Here is a 20,975-nt window from a genome sequence, read left to right as displayed (position 1 = left end):
AGGGGAACAGGACTTTATTGGGGAACAGTGTGTACTTCCAGGACTTTTTTCCAAGTCAAGTTGTTGTCCTTTCAATCTTAGTTGTGGAGGGTGCTGTTCAGCTTCAAGTTATTGTCCTTTCAATCTTGGTTGTGGAGGGCGCAGCTCAGCTCCAGGTCCAGTTGCCGTTGCTAGTTGCAGGGGGCGCAGCCCACCATCCCTTGAGGGAGTCAAACCGGCAACCTTGTGGTTGAGAGGATGTGCTCCAACCAACTGAGTCATCCGAGAGCTCAGCGGCAGCTCAGCTCAAGGTGCCGTGTTCAATCTTAGTTGCAGGGGAGGGGGCGCTGCCCACCATCCCTTGCAGGACTCGAGGAGTTAAACTGGCAACCTTGTGGTTGAGAGCCCACTGGCCCATGTGGGAATCGAACCGGCAGCCTTCGGAGTTAGGAGCATGGAGCTCTAACAGCCTGAGCCACCAGGCCTGCCCCAAGCAAGTGGTTTTTATTGTACCCTAGTATTACTCCTTTTCATATCCAAATTGGAATAATCTGTAATTTTTTGACAACTTGGTATTTTTCATCCTATTTACAAGTTGTTCTTAAAAAAAATAAAATAAACCCGACAGGCCAATTAGTCTGGGATGCTCTTCCTTGTCCACAATCTCATATTTTCTCATAACTAAGCAAAGAAACATTTTGGGTATCGGCAAACATGAATTCTAGCAGCCTTGTCATTTTCTTCTTTGAAATTTTAATGATTATCTACTTTACAAGAAAAGTTTTCTTTAGCCTCTTTTAAATAAATATTTCACAGATGTACTTTATTTCAGGAAATGTTGCTTGTTATCCTCCAGTCTACCACGCTATTGAAAGATTTTTACATTGACATTTTCTTTTTTGAGCAACTTTGCCCCAACCCTTCCTCAAAGGAAAGGACTGTAAAAGATTGTTCACAGATGATTTGTGGGCATCCAGTGCCATTTTACACAAGCAATCTAGAAGACCATCAAGCCTCGAGATAATTGGTGCCTAAAAGACATCCTTCCCTATATCCTCATGAAACATATTTTAGTGTCAAACATGCATCTAAGAAATACTGCATCTTTTATGGTTGCATCTCTTATTCTTGTGGGGGCTTCTTTTCAGTGGCACTGCTGAGCTATTTGCCACCTGTGCCAAGGAGGACATTAGAGTGTGGCACACGCTGTCCAACAGGGAACTGCTGCGGATCACTGTCCACAACATGACCTGCCACAGCATTGACTTCATGAGAGACGGCAAGAGCATCATTTCAGGTAACGCTGACGTCCCAAGATTCGGCTTCTGCCTCTGGCTGTGGCTGCGGGTTTTGTCATTCTCATTAAACACTAGTCTCTCCATGTAGATAATCTGGAGCAGCCTCCCACTGTGCCCTGCCTCCTTGCTTCTAATCGAGCCTCTCTTTGGAGTTCCTTTCTAGCTGGGAGACTTTCTGAGCTAGGAAGAACCAAATACTAGTAATTTCTCTTCTCCAAATTGCTACATATAGTATGTAGCTTTCTCTCGCGCCCGGAAATGTAGTAATTCAATTACAAAATGGATTTGAGTCCTTAGTAAATATAGGGCACTGGTGTTAGAACCCCTTTTGTTGGTCAAGGGATAAAAACCTGATTTGAAGTTGTACCTCAAAGGGAATTTATTTTTAATGCAATTGATTATTTTATGCCAAAACATCTTAACATCAATTATAGACATGATGATATTCTACCTCTAAATACTTTAGTATACATCTCTAAAAATAATCTTTTCCTATAAAACAATGATTTCTTAAATTCAATCTACGTACAAATTTCCCCAGTGGTCAAAAAGTAAATTCGCTTGTTCACATCAATGAAAAGTCAAGTGGTTCTTTAGATGTTTAGCTCTTTAAAATGGTGATATCCGGAACCCATCTCACCCCTCTTTTCTTGGCTTTGTTTCCTACATGTTGGCCTCTCTCTTGGGCATGTTTTTTTCACCACATAGTGGCCACCAGGAGTTCTTAGCTTACACACACACAAAGCTAACAAACACTGAAGTCCTTATTACCTCCTCTTTTATAGCCCACATCCATTTGTCCCTAATGGTCCCCTCTTCAGAGTATATCCAAGTTTCCATCACTTCTCATCATCTTTGTTCCTTGTCTTAGCCACCATCATCTCTCTCCTAGATTATCCTAGTAGCTTCTTACCATGTCTCCCTGGTTCTGCCCCTGCCTACCATTCAGCTCCCTCAGTCTATTCTAAACACAGAAGCCAGAAATCGCTTTTTAAAGTCAAAGTCAGATCATGCCATTCCTAGGGTTCAAAGATCTTTTACTCTCAGAGAATAAAGGACAAACCCCTGCAATTGCCTACAAGGCCCTACGTGACCACACCGCTCCCACTTCCACCTCCTTACCTCTGACTGTGTCTCTTCCCAGTTGCCCCTGCTAGCCATAACCGCTCCTTCGCTATTCCTCACACACACTGCTTGCAGGGTCTTTACTCTAGCTCTCTGGGCTGCCTGGAATGTTCTTTTCCCAGCTAGCTCCACGACTTATCCCTCACCCTCTCACTTCCTCAAGTCTTTGCTGAAATGGGATCTGCCTTGAGCACCCTACTTAAAATTGCTAAAGCCAAGAGGTGACACCAAAGACGATGTCAGCCATGTAAAGACACAGGGGAAGAACATTCCAGGCAGAGGGAACAGCAAGTATAAAGGCCTTGAGGAAATCACTTGGTGTATTTGAGGACTAGAAAGAAGACCGGTGTATCCGGAGCTTAAAGGGTTAGGCTGAGGTCAGAGAGTGGTAGTAGAGGAGGTGTGGCTTTGGAAGTTCCTGATCAAGGAGCTAACACGGTTCTCAGATATTCACCCGGAATCCTGCACAGATCATTGATTATAGGAGAGCAAGACTCTAAGTCCAGAGAAGAAGATGTTATAATAATTCAGGAGAGAGATGCTCATGGCTTGGGTGAGGGTCACCCCAGTGGAGGGGTTAGGAAGTGTTCAGACTTGGGATAATTTTTAACTGTAGAGCTGATGGGACTTGCTGACGGATTGGATGTTGGGTTAGTTGGGTGGATGGAATAGAGAGGAATCAAGAATAACTCTGAAGTTCTTGGCTTGAGCAACTGGATAGATGGGCAAATTTTATTGAGATGAGGAAAATAGTGGGAATGGGGGACAGAGCATCTGGCTTAAAGGTGGGGGAGGGGCCAACTTTTATTTGGGGATGTTAAATTATACACCCCAGGTGTGATGTCCACTAGCTAGCTGAATGTTAAAGTTTTGCAGTTCCTGGGAGAGGTGAAGCTGGCCTCCCTCCTTCCTCCCCACCCCAACTTCTCTCTCCTGGAGTGGGGTGCACCTGGAGGCAGCTTCAACTAAGGCAAGCCACTCATGTCCCTCAGCCAGGTATGATCAGTTTGGGGAATCGGGAGAAAGGGGGATATGATTCCTGGCAGTGGTAGGGGACTGGCCTCTTTCTTCCATGACCACACTGCTCCCCAATCCTGACTCTCATTAATGCTTTAGGAGAGCAACCAGCTGCAGAGAGAATATGATATACTGATTCTGCCTGCCCTTTGTTTTCCTTTCATGCCAGCGTGGGACGATGGTAAAATCCGAGCCTTCACCCCAGAGACAGGCCAGTTGCTGTATGTCATTAACAATGCCCACAGGATCGGAGTGACAGCCATCGCTACCACCAGTGACTGTAAAAGGGTCATCAGCGGCGGCGGGGAAGGGGAGGTATTGTTCTTGAAGGCAGAATCTTTTAAAAATAACCCTCAATTTAGGACAACTGCTTCATTGGAGGTCAATTACTTGATTTTTTTTTTTTTTCACCTGTGCTAGGAGTCAGGCAGGACCAAATTAACATTTTGATGAAACCCTAAAATACATTGTAAATTAAAGTTCTAATAATAAAAATCCACATATAAGTCCATTTGTTCACAGAAAGGACATTTAAGATGTAGACATGAAAGTGTTCTGTACAGAATCAAGCTGTATGAATCCAAATTGGTGTTTTGCCAGTTTTGGAATACATACCTGTTCTTCGCCTTGAAATACCGTAGTTATATAAATTGTTTTAATCTTATCTTTCAAAGGAGACACTATTTTTAGAATCAATCCTTTAAACTACCCAGACATTTCGACCATTATTTTTAAAATATTACTCTCAACCTTTTTCTTCCATCATTTCGAGGAGCTTACAACATCTTTCACGCACACATTCGTCTTTGTGTCTCCCCTCCCTTACTCCCCAGCTGTTTTTCTATCCCAGGCCTTCCCTTCAGCTGAGTTTGGGCCAAGCGGATTAGTGGCTGAGTGTTTGGGTTTTGCAGTCACACCGCCTTGGGCTCAGATTTCACTTCCACCACTTCCCAGCTGTGCGACCTGGGGCGTGTTCTTTTAACCTCTCTGTACTTTAGTTTCCTGTGTGTAAAGTGAAGACAACAATACTCCTATTAATGAGATAATTTACATTGTTTTGTACTAAGTCTTCAAAACCTGGTGTGCATTTTCCCAGAGATGGAGAGTATCTCTGGATCTGCCACATTTCAGGTGCTCTATAGACAGGTCTAGCCCGAGACCATGACCTTCTCTGCCTACCACCACCCGCATGGCTTTACTCCCTTCCCTCACCCCTTCAGCCATGCTGTTGCTGACACCTCAGCATGGTTTTTGCTCCCTCAGCTTTCTGCAGCATCTACCTTGCTGATGCCCAAACTTGCCTTGAACCAGACCACCTTCATTCTAGGTGCCTGAACCCTGGCTGATGAGAGCTTCCAAAGGAAATCACACATTACGACTTCACTGTCCTTGGCCCTGCTCAGCAATCTTTCCACAGTGTCAGCCATTCCTGCCATTCCCCACAGCTATTACAGGCCTTTCCTTCCAAAACACACTGTCTTCAAGGTCTTTGTAAATACTACAGATCAGGGCTGCTGGTCCGTGGGTGTGCACTGGTATGAATACAGTAGTTGCTAAAATACTCAGATACTTCCATTTTCATTGGTCAATGGCCGTTGCCTGAGTTGCAAGGACTCCAGTCACACCCCTTTATCCCCTTCCCCCCAAGCATACCCAAACCCCGCTGAAATCCCACAACTAAAGGGCTAATAATGCCCAGTGCCTCCAAGGTGCCAGTCCTGGGACTGTTTGTCTGGCACACACACCACACTACTTAGAAAAAGACCGACTGTATGTCTCCACATGTAGTGGGATTTCAAGACGAGATTTGTTTTCTTTGGCAATAGTCTTTATTCCATCCTGTGTCACAATGTAGGGAATTACTTGGACACCATAGAAGTGAATATGGCCCAGTTCATTTGGGATAACCTCATGCTTCCTCATCTTCTTTACTAAGAAAATCTTTTAGAATGTTTTTCTTACTGAATTTAAAGTTATTTTCCTCTTACCAGGTACAAATAAATTACTTATCCTAACACTAGTTTTTAGTCTAGTGTTCACCTAGACTATGGTGATTTCATTGTCTTATATTACTTATACAAAATAATTTCTGCTTTTCTTATTTTAATAAGTCCAACATATTCATTATAAGAAGGTATATGCATCTGACTACATTATTATGTTTTCTAGTATAGTGGTGACAGAGTATTTATCCATTACAGGACATACTAAATTGCTTTCTTTTTGCTTACCATTTTTATTACAGTGAGAGCGTCATTTTGACAGTTTTGAAATTTTGTGCGTAGGTAGTTGTATTACCTATGAATTTCATTTCAGGGTAGCAAAAGTGTATTAGAAAATATTTTTACGGAAAGTGGGTATTGGTCTTGATGGAGTTGAGACCCATTGATTTTTTAAATTATTAAAATTGAGCAGCTGATGTGAAAGTTTAAATATGGCTCTGAGTACCTAAGAGATTTCCTGATGGCACTGGAAATTTGAGAGCAATGCTCAGCAGAAGTGAGTGGACATATTTCACTTGGGTTAGCAGCAGCCCTTGCATTTTTGGTTTTAGTAGCAGGCATCTGACACATTTCTCAGCCCTGAAAGTAGAAGCAGGTGCATGACGTTTGGGATCATTTTTCCGGCTCCATGGAAGAATATTCCTGGTCTACAACTTAGCATTCCCACTCCCACTGAACTGAGAGGCGAACAGGGGAAATTAAAACAAACAAAAAGTCAAACAGAGCAGAGGTGAAAAAGGTTTTGGAATTTTTTTTATCTCGTTGGAAGTCCCAGCCTGTATTGAGAGCCTGTGCTCTGTGGCTTTCAGGTGAGAGTGTGGCAGATAGGCTGCCAGACCCAGAAGCTGGAGGAGGCCCTGAAGGAGCATAAGTCTTCTGTGTCCTGCATTCGGGTGAAGAAGAACAACAAGGAGTGTGTCACAGCCAGCACAGATGGCACTTGCATCATTTGGGACCTTGTGTAGGTACCTGTGATGGGGAGGATGAAGTGGCACTTACAGACCCAACAATGCTAGCATTTTATTGAACTTGAGAGAAGATTCAAATGAAAGGTGGAAATCTTACTTAAGGCAACAGTCAGGGAAGTTCATCAGAAGCTATTCATCTCCATGACTGCTTGGGGTTTACAGACACTGGTAGAAAGGGTATTAGTTTCCAGGAAGAGCTGGATGTTAGAAGATTCTGGACAGACAGGGAAGTCACTTTCTGGATACACAAGGTGAAGCATGATTTAACTTATACTAATTCAATTCTAAGTGTTCTCCCAAACTGGAGAAGGGAAATAAGTAATGCAGGCAGTTCCCCTGGTCATGCCATGCAGTCTAGTCAAGCCCAGAGTGAGCTTGCTATGGGGGTGGCATTGGTGTAAGTTGCCCTTTCCCTCAGTTGGCCATATTCTCAGGACTCTTATACTGTAAGCATATTGCTACCCCCACAGAGTTAACTGACTCCAACCACTGCGACCAAAGCATGTAAACTTTATTGTTGGAGTAATTCAAGGACTTTCAAGGTTGATTCTTTTTCTTTTTTACTAAAAGCATTTTGCTGTGTGTTATTATTTAGAATTAGGTCCTATTCCCCCAACCCTTTTCCCTGCCCAGCACCCTGCTACCCGATACCACTCCTAAGATGCCTGGCTTCTGTGAATAAATACATTAGACTTGATTAAGTACAGAGGTGAGAGGGGAAAAAAAATAGATAGATAGATAGATAGATAGATAGACAGAGATATATAGATATAGCTATATAAATATGAAACGTTCTTGATCGGAGAAGAGAATGGGAACTAAAGACAAAGATAGAACACTTCTTATTTAATACATTAAAAAGCAAGCTTCTGTCTTCTGGCTCTGCGTGTTTCTAACTTTGATGTGCATACAACTCACCTGGGGATCTTGTACTAATCTAGATTTCAATTCAGTAGATCTAGAGTGGTATCTGGGATGCTGCATTTGTAATGCCCCTGGGGCTGCTAGTCCAAGGACCCCACTTGTGGGAGGTGTTAGCTTACACTTGGACTTCCCATTGGGAAAACCTATAATTAGAAGGGCATGTCTATGCTTATTTCCATGAATGGTTTGTGACCACCTCAATATTTTAAAGCCTCCTTGTTCTGTAGCAGGAATATTGGGTTAATTTGTGCCAAAATCTTTAAAAATGGTCAATTCAGATACCATATTTGAAAATGTCCATAACGAGAAGAAACTGTGCAGAAGGAGCATTATTTTCGCCAGCAGAGTCTGGCCTGTGAAATGGCGGCTCAACCGCATCATCTATGGAAGCAGAAGCTAATTTCCACATTTTTTGATACGTACCTAAAGCAGTGTTTCTCAAACTATGTGCACATTAGAATCAACTAAGATGCCGATTCAAAAATACAGATATGTGGGCTTCATCCCAAGCTACTGAATCCAAATCCCTAGAGGTTAGGCTCAGTACCATCAATTTTTATAAAGCCCTTCCCCGCGCTTTGCTGCTCAGCTTGTAGAGACCTTCACTTTAAAATGGCAGCCTCCGGAATATAGTACTTTGTGTAGCAGACAACAGGTTGACTCTGTGTTCAGCCTCTCTTACTTCCTTTTCCCTGGAATTTGAGGCTTTTCATTGAGTCCTGTGTGTAGTCGTGTAGAAAGGCCCCACCCAGTATCTTCTGACTGCACCATAGGTGCTCTGTGAGAATGCAAATGGAGTGGGCAGAGTAAGAGGAAGTCTGCCTGGGATAAATAAACCAACCCCAATCCAAGCTTGTCCCAAATCCAGTTTGCACACTAAATAACTTTTCTAGGGAACAGAAAGTCAAGTTTCAAGCTTCTGAATCTGTTTTTCAGACATCTTAGAAGGAACCAGATGATCCTGGCGAACACCTTATTCCAGTGTGTTTGTTATCACCCTGAAGAGTTCCAGATCATCACCTGTGGGACAGACAGAAAGGTGAGTACTGTTGGCAAGAGTCAAGATCTTTTTTTTTCTAATTTTTATTTTTTTCAAGATCTTTTTGGTACAAGAGAAAAGCAGTGAAGTGATGTGGCTGAGGGTGCAGGCTCTGGAGTCATGCCAGTTCAGATGACGGTTTTGCTATTGATCAGTGTGACTTTGGAAATGCCATGTAACCCTCTGGTGCCATCCCTTCCTCATCTGTAGAATGGAATGATGATACCACTGACCTCACAGAGTTGCTGTGAAGATTAAAGGCGTGCTCGTGTATAATGCTAATAGCAGGGTGCCTGCACATAGTAGGTACTCAGTACACATTCGTTTTTATTTTTAGGAAATTTCTGAGGCTGGAAAGGAGTTGGCTGTGCCCAAATCAGCTGTCACTTTGACTAAATTCAAACCGATTGTCACTAGAGCTCCTCATCGCTTAGCACTCTACTTCATCGATGTGTTAAAAATCTCTTAAGGTGGAGAGTTCATGTCCATGGGTGGAGATTGGTCCAAGGGGAATGTTTCCCCTTGGAGCAAACAATAGGCTTTAGGAGAGAGGCCATGGCGGGGCCAGGACACTAAGGTATCACCCACCCCGCCAGCCATATCAGATCAGCCCAATTACCTGCACATCCAGCTAACGGATTTGCTCTAATTCAGACTAGCTATAGAAAAAGTTGATGAGTTAAAAGTATAAAAATATTGTAGGAAACATACTCAAAGTGCCCCTCCAAGCCCCCCCCCCCACCTCCCACCACCCCAAATAAGAATCTAGGAGTGGAGCTTTCTCCTGTTTAAGCTTCCCAGGTGATTGAGGACTACTGTCCAAAGACACTTTGGCATAAAAAGCCAAGAAATACTGCCCCGTCCAACTAGGATTTGCCTGACACAGGTAGAATGTTGTTGGGTCTGCCTCAACTCCAGTCTCTGTACATTGGCCTTGTTAGTTTCTTTGTGCTTCATTGGCCCAAACTGGCTTCGGCCTGTGCAGCCCCCAACCCCCTGTTTGACCTATGGTCTAAGTGGGCTTCCTCTTAGAATGGATAGTAGGGAGTTAACCACAACATCACTATAAATGCTTTGTATATGGTTCATAGAGTTTCTACATTAGTGTGACAGCTGCTATATTTTAGGTTTCAGTTTGTGAGACTTGAAACAGTCTATTTTGCTCTTATTAGACTTTTATCAGAATGTTTAAACCATAAATCATAAATCTGTAAAACTCTTCTAAGTACTGGGGACATGATAGTGTCCTTGCTGTCATGGAGCTTACTTATTTTATGTATTTATTATGGGCGGGAGGGGATGGAATTGGACAGTACACATGTAAAGAAATATATGAATGAACAATGAGTAATGTGACCAAAATGATATGAGGTGGTGAAAGAGCTGAAAAGAAAATAGAACAGGTTATATAATACTGGCTTGGGGAAGAAAGCTAGGATGGTCAGTGAAGACCTCCTTAAGGAGATAACGTTTGAACTGAGACCCGAGTGACAAAAGGACCTCACCATGCTGACATCTCTGGGAAGACCATCCCAAGCAGAGGATATTCAGGAAAGCCTGAGGTTTGATAAGTCTGCCCAGGAGAGACTTTGACTTCTTAGGCCAAGAAAGCGTGTAGTCAAGCACAAACTGCTTTTATGGGTGTACTTACTGAGAAATAAAATTGTTGCTGTGCTTTTATAGTCCTCTACATTTTCACTATGAAAACAGAACTTTATATTAAAGCAATCAAGCATCAATAGAAATTATACACACACACACACACACACACACACACACACACATACACATAGAGGGTGCCAAAAATATGTATACACATTTTAAGAAAGGAAAAACCTGTATTAAAATTCTAATACTTAATATGTACCGATAACAAAAGATAAATACAAGTCACCTTTGACTTCTGCAATTACAAAAGGTGCTCAAAGTGGTGCTCATCAGTGTAATTTTAATACAGGTTTTTCCTTTCTTAAAATGTGTATACATTTTTTGGCACCCTTTGTATATATTTAATAGTATACACAATTTCTAGCTACATTCAGAGGAATACAGATTCCTGGCATAATGACTGGAACACAGCAAGTTTCCATCAACATGAAATCGAGAGAAAGGGGCGAAATGTATGCCCAAGTTCATATTCCTGATTCCTGGTCAAGTACTCTTTGTTTAGAAAGAAATTGTATTTTTGAGTAGGCTGTATACTTTTAAGTTTCAAAGTTCAAAAAGCATAAAAGTCGTATACTCAGAGAAAAATCTCCCTTCTTGAGCTCCGGTCTTCCCCCACTCCACCCCTAACCTAGTGTCCCTCCCCAGGAGGGGACCGATCTTATCAATTTGCTTGCAAACTCCACCCTGTAGAATGCTTTATTGCTTTGAGGCAGAAGAGAAGGTTGGGGATAAGGGTGGGGTGAAGAACAGGAAGGGCTGGCCCGTGACTTTGTAAGGCCCAGTCTCCAGAACTTTCCGGACTGCTCTTTCCCCAAGCTGAAGGAAGGAAATGCTTCAACCTCCCACCGGGTCTGAAGCTCCACTGGCCTGCTCCAAGGACAGAAGTGGGGAAAGCGGATGCCGTGTGGCTGTTTCCTTTTTCTTTTACAGCTTGCTTCAGACTCAATCTGCTTTATCTCATCAAAAGCACTTTCTGTCACAGTTTGGGTTTACCAGCATATCAACAGCTCTTTAAATAGAATGCAAATTTAAAAGCCAATACTAAAAATATTAAAATGGTTTCTCCACCCCCTGTTTTAGCCTATTTATAATTTCAGCCGATGTATCACCCCACGATGCATTTTTACTACCTTCTATATAAAGTCGAACCATCTTCTGTTAGCATGTGTGTGGATGATTCCACTGAGCTAGATCCTGCCTAATGCTTCTCTCCTGAATTCCAGATTGCTTACTGGGAAGTGTTTGATGGGTCGGTAATCAGAGAGTTGGAAGGTTCCTTGTCGGGGTCAATCAACGGTATGGATATCACACTGGAAGGAGTGTACTTTGTTACAGGTTAGTCCTGGGATTGGAACAGAAAGCCAAGCCCGACTTATTTACATAGGAACATGGAACTCCCAGGCGGGAGGCAACTGGAAAGGGACCACAGAACAGTCTAAAGGGCAATATGTTTTGATTCAGGCCTGAGCACTCAGCCAGTGTGGCTGGGAAAGTAAAATCCAGAAGTCGTATTTCAATGAGAGGAAACCTTTGCCCAGGAGCCTTTGGGGCACAAAGAAAAGCTAAGCCTTACATTGCTGGCTTTTTTTTTTTTTTTTTTAAGATTTTATTGGGGAAGGGGAACAGGACTTTAGTGGGGGAACAGTGTGTTCTTCAGGACTTTTTTCCAAGTCAAGTTGTTGTCCTTTCAATCTTAGTTGTGGAGGGTTCTGTTCAGCTTCAAGTTGTCCTTTCAGTCTTAGTTGTGGAGGGCGCAGCTTAGCTCCAGGTCCAGTTGCTGTTTTCTAGTTGTAGGGGGCACAGCCCACCATCCCTTGCGGGAGTCGAACCAGCAACCTTGAGAGGACGCACTCCAACCAACTGAGCCATCTGGGAGCTCAGCGGCAGCTCAGCTCAAGGTGCCGTGTTCAATCTTAGTTGCAGGGGGCAGAGCCCACCATCCCTTGCGGGACTCGAGGAATTGAACTGGCAACCTTGTGGTTGAGAGCCCACTGGCCCATGTGGGAATCAAACCGGCAGCCTTCAGAGTTAGGAGCATGGAGCTCTAACCGCCTGAGCCACCGGGCCGGCCCCATTGCTGGCTTTTTTGTGGTAGGCTTCAATGATACAAATGAGCCTAAAATGGCTTGGGCTGTCCAGCATGTCTTGCTCTGTTATTTCCTGTTGAAGTCTAAAATGCCAGGCTTTTATTTTTTTATTTTTTATTTTTTTAAGGCGGGCACAGCTCACAGTGGCCCACGTGGGGATCGAACTGGCAACCTTGGTGTTATTATCACCACGCTCTAACCAGCTGAGCTAACCTGCCACCCTAAAATGCCAGGCTTTTAAATCAGCATTTCCAGGGGGCATTTACCACACAACATGCCTGTTGGAACAACATCAATATCACTTCCTGCCAGTCTCTTTGATTCTTCAGGATATTAACAAATAGATGCCCCCAATGAATTAGTCTCACAACTACTTTTACTGAAAATAAGGTATAAAACCAGACATGGTGTGATCACAATCACATACACAGATATACATGTATACCTGTACACTTATGAAAAAAACACTGGCAGGAACTAAACCAAGATGTTACTAGTGGTTATTTTGGGGTGGTGGGATCAAGGGTGATGTCACCTCTTTGTATTTTCCCCCCGAATTTTCTATAACAGATCTAGACTTTTATAATCAAGGAAAAGTGTTATTATACAAACGTATTTTCTTCCTTTAAGTTAGCACATGGGGGATGGGTTGAAAATGATCCAGTTATTTGAAATCAGAGCTGTTTATTCTGTTACAGCAATGCCATATAAATGTCTTTTTCAGGTGGAGATGACCATCTGGTCAAAGTTTGGGATTATAACGAGGGTGAAGTGACTCACGTTGGGATTGGGCACAGTGGCAACATCATGCATATCCGGATAAGTCCGGGAAATCAGTACATCATTAGTGTAAGTGCAGATGGAGCCATTTTGAGGTGGAAGTACCCATTTGCCTCATGAAGCAACAGGGGACTCCTGGTTCCCGGCATTGCACAGTTCTGCAGAAGGCTGAGCTCAGATAACTCCAAAGTTGGTTTTGATTTCTTACATCTGTGTTTTTGTTCTTTAGTCAAAATATTTTATTTGTAAGTTTCTCCTTTCCTTGATAGAATGCATTCTACATTCTTACATTATATATTAAAATTGAAATATGTTCAAGAATAATTTGTCCACGCCTGTTAATTAAAAGTTTATTATGAAAAAACCCCGTGTTGATTTTCTGTCATAATTCCTTTCTGTGACTCTGAAAAACTCATAGTCCTTCCTCATGATATGTGCACAGATAGCTTTGCTGACGTCCTTTAAGAATAAGGAGGGCCAGCTTACCTTCTTAATCAGCATTTCATTGGTCAAGCTGCATGGGGCAAGACTTGGTTTTGAATCCAGATAATGGGTAGGTGTTTTTTTTAAAAAAACTCTCTGAACCACTATTTTCCCTTTTGTAAAGCAAGAATAAAATTTTTGTAAAAGCAAGAATTTGCTTTTAAACCATGCTCAAAAGGTTACTGTGAGAATTAAGTGAAATAATGTAGTAAAGTTCCTGCAGAATTCCTGACAGAGTAGAGTTAAACATGAATTATGGTGCTTTCTCCAAGGAAATGTGTTGAGGATCTTGGGGTGATTATCAAGGATGAAATTTTATAGGTGCTTGTTTGGAGTTGGCCACAAAATCTTTCTCCTGTGCTTATGTGCTTACCACCAGAAGGGCAAGGGAATGGACCTTGTGTATTAATAATCCAACCGGGTGTTCTTTTCCGGAGGGGGTCAATAATGACATTTTCCAGAAACACCAAGTCCCCAATGCATAGTATAGTCTTTTGTTCTAAGCTTATTCTTTATCCTTAACTAATGCTCCTTTTTCTTTTTCTTTTTTTTTTTTTTTTTTGTATCTGGTGACTTGCTGCTGGCCCTATTTGACATACCAAGGTAGATATTTAACAAATGATCACTTATTTATCAAATAATAAGTAACATTTCAGGACATTGGTGTAATAATGAATACTGATCTCTTTTTGAGCTAGAAATTGATGAGAAATTCATTTTGTAACTTTGCCTGATTTAATATAAACCTGTTACGGGATAAAGCGAGCGGAGGCCGGCAGTTACTCAGGGAATCAAGGGCCAGGCAAGGCAAAGCCAATTCTGATTGGGTAACAATTCAGCAAGGATTTTACGTTAAGCAGAGGAGGTAACGGAGTAGGGGGACCTTTTGAGATCCAGAAAGCTGATCAGCAAATACTATACTGTACCGAGGTTGGAAAGAGCCACCCTGTGGGGTCAGCAGTCCACAGACCCAGGTCGAGTTCCGGTTTCTTTGCTTACAGGTCTTGTGGCCTCGGTATATTGCGTTAACCCCTCTGAGCCCGTTTCTCCATCGATTAAAGAGAGGATGGTCAAGTCTCGCCAAGTTTTTGGAAAATAACTCTAACCTAGCCTGTACTTTAAAAAAGCGAACCATAACCATCTCGGTTATTTCACGCGGGATCACATGCGGCTTCCAGTTCTAGTCCCAGGAGGGCTGGTCCGGGCAAAGGCTCTGCCTACCCTAAGGCGCAGACAGGCTGGAAGGAGTGGCGCCACCTGTCCGCACACACCTGAGCCCGCGGAGGAACCAGCTGTGCACAAAAGCGCACCCCACCCCATCACAGCTCCCAGTGCACTTCGCTCACCCTGCCAGAGGTTGCCCTTTGGAGAGTCTTCCTTTCCCTTTTCTTCATATTCACCTGGACGTAATTACAAGAATTTTAGAAATAGCCAGGACTTTGCGATCTACTAGGCGCTTTCAAATTTATCATTCCTCTATTATTTCCACAGCTTGAAGGCCGGGGTGGGGGGGCGCGAAAGACGCAGGTAAATTCAGGTCTGTCAATTTATGAGAGGTATGGGAGGGAGGGGAACGTGAACTCCGCGACTCCTAGTGTTTTATTTCCAGTCCGCACCGCGGGGCGGGGTGGGTGGCCCAGCGCTGCCCTGAGGCGGAACCTGCGACTGGATTCCCGCGCGGGGCGGGGTGGCCCCGCCCTTGGCCCCGCCTCCGCCTGGTCCGGACACACCTGGCCCGCAGGTAGCCTGCGCCGGGGAGCCTGTCCGGGGTTGTAAGGGCCTGTTAGCCGCTGGTCTGCTCGGGGTCCCGGGGCTGCGCTCCGGGAGGCGCGCCGACGGGAGCCATGGAGCCGGGCCCGGGGGCCGCCGCAGGAGAGGAGCCGCCCGCGCCACGGCCCCGCCGCCGCCGCTCCCTGCGCCGCCTGCTCAGCCGTTTCCTGCTGGCGCTAGGCAGCCGCTCCCGCCCGGAGGACTCGCCACCTCGGGCCAAGCCGGGACACCGCGATGGCGACGGTGAGGGGGGCTTTGCCTGCTCCCGGGCCCCGGCTCCAACCGCTCCCGGGAGCCCCGGGGAGGAGCGCCCGCCCGGATCCCAGCCCCAGCTTCCCGCGGGCGATGGGGCGCGGCCCCCCGGCGCGCAGGGCTTGAAGAACCACGGCAACACCTGTTTCATGAACGCCGTGGTGCAGTGTCTCAGCAACACCGACCTGCTGGCTGAGTTCCTGGCGCTGGGGCGCTACCGGGCGGTGCCCGGCCACGCGGAGGTCACCGAGCAGCTGGCGGCGCTAGTGCGCGCGCTCTGGACACGCGAATACACGCCCCAACTTTCCGCGGAGTTCAAGGTAGGCAGCGCCCTGCCGCCTACCGCCGTTGCCGCTCGGCAGTAACGTCGTTCCGGCCCTTCTGGTTTCGCTTCTTGGAAAGTGTATGCTCCATCAGGAAAGGGTTTTCCTGGGGCCTTCTTTAGATGACATTTACCAGTTCCTCCTCGGGTGACCGCTCTTGTTTTGAGTTGGTTGGGTGTGCTGTATCGGAGATGGCATCCTTTTGTTTAGCGTAAATTAAATCCCCTAGGACGTGTTAGCATGGGTTTGTATCCATTTTCCCCAGCATCACGGTCTACTTATTCGGGATGCTGCAGGGTCCTGAGACTTTGGAAGTTACATGTATCATTTCACCCGGGGTTAAAGCGGGGCGTTTGTTTGGGATTCAAGAGTTCCTGATAATCGATGCGCATGGCTTGCTTCCTGTTTAAAAACCACAACTCTGGGCAGAGCTGAAGCTTTCCATAGACTAGTGATTGTTGTTCTTGGGGGAGGGGGAACCTGTCAGTGTTCATTCCACAAGCATCACCGACCGCTCTGAGTTTCAGCCTGAGAAAGCTATCCTTGCCATGTGACCCACGAGGATGCCAAGCCCCACCTTCCTCTCTCCTGCTTCCACTAGTGAAGTGCTGTGCTGCAGGAATCCGTGGGTGAAATGGGCGTCGTTAATATAGCTTTTTGGCAACATTTGCTTTTAAAATATGAGAGGCACTATGGGATAGTGGTTAAGAGCAAGGTCAATGGAGCTTTGTGACCTTGAGCAAGTTTCCAAAACTCGCTGTGCCTCAATTTTCCTCATCTGTAAAATGGGACCAGGATGGCACCTTACCTTTTACAGTATAGCCTTGTTGTGAAGATTAAATGAGTTATATGTACAGCATTTAAAACAGTGCCTGGCCCCAAGGAACTTTTCATTATTCTGTCATTACACTTCTTTACCTGGAGAGACCTAGGAGGGAGGGAGGTAAATCTTTGTACTTTTCTCATGCTGGATGCTGTCTCATCCAGTTACTTCAGGGACCGGAGAGGTGAGAGTAGCTTGAAAAAAAAAAAAAACCTTCCAAATTACTAATCACCCTCTGTGACTCACCAGGATTTCCTATCTGCCTGCTCTGAATCCCCTAGGATCTGGAAGCTCCCAGTGAGCCTTGGGGAATGGAAGGGTAATCGAGTTGTTAATATGTTAATGAGGGTGATGTGCCCTGGGTTTTCCTGGGACTTTCTGGGTAGCCAGCCTTGAGGGCAATCGGGTTTTAAACCTTGCTGATTGAAATCTAGGTGAGTTCCTCCAATTTTACAGGTGAAGACATAAATATTCATTCATCCAACAACTATTGCTTGAGTGTCCAGACACTGTAACAGGCACATGAAATGCATGAATGATTAGTATAAAACCTGATTCCGGGGCTGCTCCCCAGGATCTTACAGTCCAGTGGGAGAGATGGAGGGTAATGAAATAATCACAGGCACATGATTAGAGTTTGTGACAAGTGCTAGAAAATAAAAATACAAGGAGCTGTGGTAATTCTGCCCAGAGGATGTGATTTGATTGGAAGAGGTACAGTGGAGAGGGGCAGGAAGGTTACCCTGGAGAGGTTAATCATTGAGTTGAGTTTTGGAGCAGAAAGGGTCAACTAAGGACATTGGAATATGTGAAAGTGCATTCCAGGCCTTGGGACTGAAGGTGCCAATCACTGAGGTGGGTGGGGCTGAGGAGCTAGGCAGAATAAATGAACGGTTGAAAGAATTAATAAGAGTCTGTGTAACCTGGGGCGGGGAGGAGAGACGAGAATTGGTTGGGGACAAGCCATGTAAGGTTTTGGAAAGGAGTTTGGTCCTCAGGAGGGATTTTTAGCTTCAGGCAGAGGGAGTTAAATTGAGAAGGTGCCAGCACGCTGGAGTGAGCTATCCAACCCCAGACCTGCACTCCAGGATGGGGGTGCAGTGCTCCCCTTTCCTGAGCCCTGAGTCACCCAGCTTCCTATAGACAGTAGGCTACTCTTTGTTTTAACAACAAATGATTACATACATTTAAAATATCCTGTTCATGATATTATCTATAATATTTTGCTTTTCTAATGATGTAATTAAATATGTGTATACTATAAAAAAATTGGAAAGTGCAAAAATGTAAAAAAAAGATCTGGAACTCCACTAGAGGTAACCATCTCTGGAGATAATCATCATACACATTGATGTGTTTCAAAGTACATACAAACATTTCAAAATTCCAATTTCATATCCTGCTTTTTTTAAAAAAAAAAACTATTATCATAAGACTTTCTCCTGGTCATTCAAATAGTCTACAGAATTTAATTTGTAATGATTGCATAATATTTTATTAAATGAACCAATCCCTATGGAGACATTTAGGCAGTTTTCCAGTTATCACACTGTATTGAAAATTCTTGTATTTAAATCATTGTCCTCAGCTCTGCTCATTTCCATAAGCTTAATTCCTTGAAGTGAAATTACATGGTCAAAGCAAAGATTAATATTTTGCTATTTTTGTTTTTTGGTTTTTAAATCAACTTTATTGTAAATTATGTTCAGTGAAATACACCCATTTTTAAAAATAGAGTTATATTTGACATAAAACATTGTGTAAGTTTAAGGTGTATAGTAGTTCTCTCCTTATCCACGGGGATACATTCCAAGACCCCCAGTGGATACCTGAAACTGCAGGTAGCACTGAACCCTGTAAATACCGTTTTTTCCTATATATATGCATACCTCTGATAAACTTTAGTTTACAAATTAGGCACAGTTAAGCGATTAAGAGCAACTAATAATAAAAGAGAATCACTTTAACAATATACTGTAATAAAAGTTATGTGAATGTGATCTCTCAAAATATCTTACTGTACTGTACTCACCCTTCTCTTGATGATGTAAGATGATAAGATGCCTCTGTGATGAGGTGAAGTGAGGTGAGTGACATAGGCATTGTGACAGAACCTGAGGCTACCATAAGGGTGCCTTGAACACAAGAACTGAGCCAGTCGATCTGATAACTGAGACGGCTACTAAGTGACTAATGGGCAGGGAGCATATGCAGCGTGGAGACACTGGACAAAGGGATGATTCACATCCTGGGCAAGATGGAGTGGGACAGTGTGAGATTTCATCGTGCTACTCAGAACGGAGCACAATTTAAAAGTTATGAATTGTTCATTTCTGGAATTTTCCATTTAATGTTTTCGGACCTTGGTTGACTTCATGTAACTGAAAGTGTGCAAAGCAAAAACGAGGATAAAGGGGGATTACTGTACATCATACAATGTACATACTGTGCATTGATACATTTATGTTACAATATGATGGCCATAGGAGTGTTAGCTACCATCTCTATCCTGTCACATAATTATCATTTCTTCTAGGGTTAGGAGCAATTAAAATCTAGTCTCTTAGGAAGTTTAATGTTTATAATACAGTTTTGTACTGTGTGTTAGGTCTCCAAGTCTTATTTATTTATGAGTTGCATGTTTGTTCCTTTAAACACCTGTGCCATTCCCCCACTCCTCGGGCCCTGAAAAACATCATTTTACTTTGTTTTTATGATTTCTGTTATTTTTTTGATTAGGAGGTATAGGATTTTTCCACACTTCTTGCTAGTTGTAAGACTGCTCTTGGAATCGTCTACTTATGTCATTTGTCTATCCAATCTGCCTTCGTCTTAATGTTATTTTTACTTGTTTCTATAAGTTCTTCAATCCTTGTTGTATTTCCTGCAAATGTTTTCTCCAAACTTTCTTCTCTCCCTATCTCAATACTGGAAGTTTTAGATTTATTTGTATTACACCGTTGATAAATATTCTATTTTATGTGTTTCTAGTTTTTCTATGGTTACATTAAGGATTTCAGCCGTCTAGGATTTATCTTAGCTTACGTGCTTAAAGATCCATTTTACACCTATGATTTTAGGCACAGAGTATGCCTCAAGTGACGTACTAGAGGAATTGCTTTTTAAAACACAGGATGCTTTCATCACACTTATGTTTTGGCAGTTCTTGACAAAACAGTAAGACATAAAATGGAAATGGAGTCAAAAATATTGAACAGAAAGAAAATTACCAAATAGCCCTAGAAATCCATATTTTATAATTATCACTATCACTAATGAGGTCAGATACAAGATAAAAAGAAAAAGCAATAGTCATTTAGAACACTATAAAAATTAGATTTCATTCGTGAAAACAACCAGAAGTATGAAATAACTAGGAATAATTTTAATAAGAAATATGTTAAAAATTATAAGTGTTTGAGAGAAGACACACACATGGATGGAGTGATGCTATGTTGTAGGGTAGAAATACCAAATATTTCCGCATTTGCCTCCCAAGTTAAAATTTAGCTTTAATGCATTTCTAGTCACATTTCAATAGACTTCCTATGGGAATGTCCTCTGTAGGAATCGATAGGTTACATTATAAAAAATCTTCTGGAAAACACCTGCCAGATACTGTTACAATTGGAAAAAGACCAATAAAGAACAATATTCACTATAAAAAAATTTTTTTTGCAATGTACAAATGAGAATGAAATAAACCACCTATGGTCCTATCCTTCTATGATAACCATTTATTAATATTTTGCCTTATATTTTCTGGTCTTTGTCTATCTACAAATATATACAAAACAATCTCAGATAGATGTGTTTGCATTTTTTTCAATGACAGGATCACTTCTTTTCTCGTTAGTATTTCCTCAAGCATAATTTTTAAGGCCATCTAATATGAATGTGCCACAAGTTTTTCCCTGATAATTTTGATACTTAGAAATAGCTTTGCTTGTATCTCTCATTCCTTAATCTAAATCCCCCAATTACAGTTAACCCTTGAACAATGCTGGGGTTAGGGGCACTGACACTCCCCCCAACCCTGTGCAGCCAGAAATTGAGTGTAACTTTTGACACCCCCAAATCTTAACTATTAATAGCCTCCTGTGGACCAGAAACCACCGGTAACACAAACTGTCCATTAACACATATTTTGTGTTATATGTATTATATACTGTATTCTTACAATCGAGTAAGCTAGAGAAAAGAAAATCATGAGAGAAAATACACTAACAGTATTTAGTTTTAAAAATTTGTGTATAAGTGGACCGGTGCAATTCCAACCTGTGTTGTTCAAGCGTCAACTGTACTGTTTATATCCAAGGACATTTTTAAGGCCCTGTTTTGTCTATCAGCTTTAAGTTGTCAAATTCTTTCTGGAAAGATTTTGTAGCCAGGCTACCATGAAAAGCGTGTCAGTCTTGAAGGATTAGCATGATTAA

At 43.0% G+C, this 20,975-nt stretch overlaps 2 protein-coding genes across 3 annotated transcripts in view; both read left to right on the top strand.

The window, feature by feature from the left end:
• Window positions 1-13,212, top strand: part of CFAP52 (cilia and flagella associated protein 52) — a 40,622-nt gene extending 27,410 nt beyond the window's left edge. The window contains exons 9-14 of the mRNA XM_019755226.3: window positions 1,128-1,276; window positions 3,589-3,734; window positions 6,232-6,383; window positions 8,251-8,353; window positions 11,245-11,356; window positions 12,833-13,212. Of these exons, the coding sequence (XP_019610785.3) occupies window positions 1,128-1,276; window positions 3,589-3,734; window positions 6,232-6,383; window positions 8,251-8,353; window positions 11,245-11,356; window positions 12,833-13,008 (838 nt within the window). The 3' untranslated portion in view covers window positions 13,009-13,212. The remainder of the gene's footprint in view (window positions 1-1,127; window positions 1,277-3,588; window positions 3,735-6,231; window positions 6,384-8,250; window positions 8,354-11,244; window positions 11,357-12,832) is intronic.
• A 1,853-nt stretch (window positions 13,213-15,065) lies between these two features.
• Window positions 15,066-20,975, top strand: part of USP43 (ubiquitin specific peptidase 43) — a 54,783-nt gene continuing 48,873 nt past the window's right edge. For both annotated transcript variants that reach the window (XM_019755224.3, XM_019755223.3), the window contains exon 1: window positions 15,066-15,713. In XM_019755224.3, the coding sequence (XP_019610783.3) occupies window positions 15,216-15,713 (498 nt within the window). In that variant the 5' untranslated portion in view covers window positions 15,066-15,215. The remainder of the gene's footprint in view (window positions 15,714-20,975) is intronic.

The sequence above is a fragment of the Rhinolophus sinicus genome, chromosome 12, assembly GCF_057876585.1.
Source record: "Rhinolophus sinicus isolate RSI-liver-muscle chromosome 12, RSI-T2T, whole genome shotgun sequence".
Lineage (NCBI taxonomy): Eukaryota > Metazoa > Chordata > Mammalia > Chiroptera > Rhinolophidae > Rhinolophus > Rhinolophus sinicus.
The sequence above is the reverse complement of the archived record's forward strand: the minus strand, read 5'-3'. Positions and strand labels throughout refer to the sequence as shown.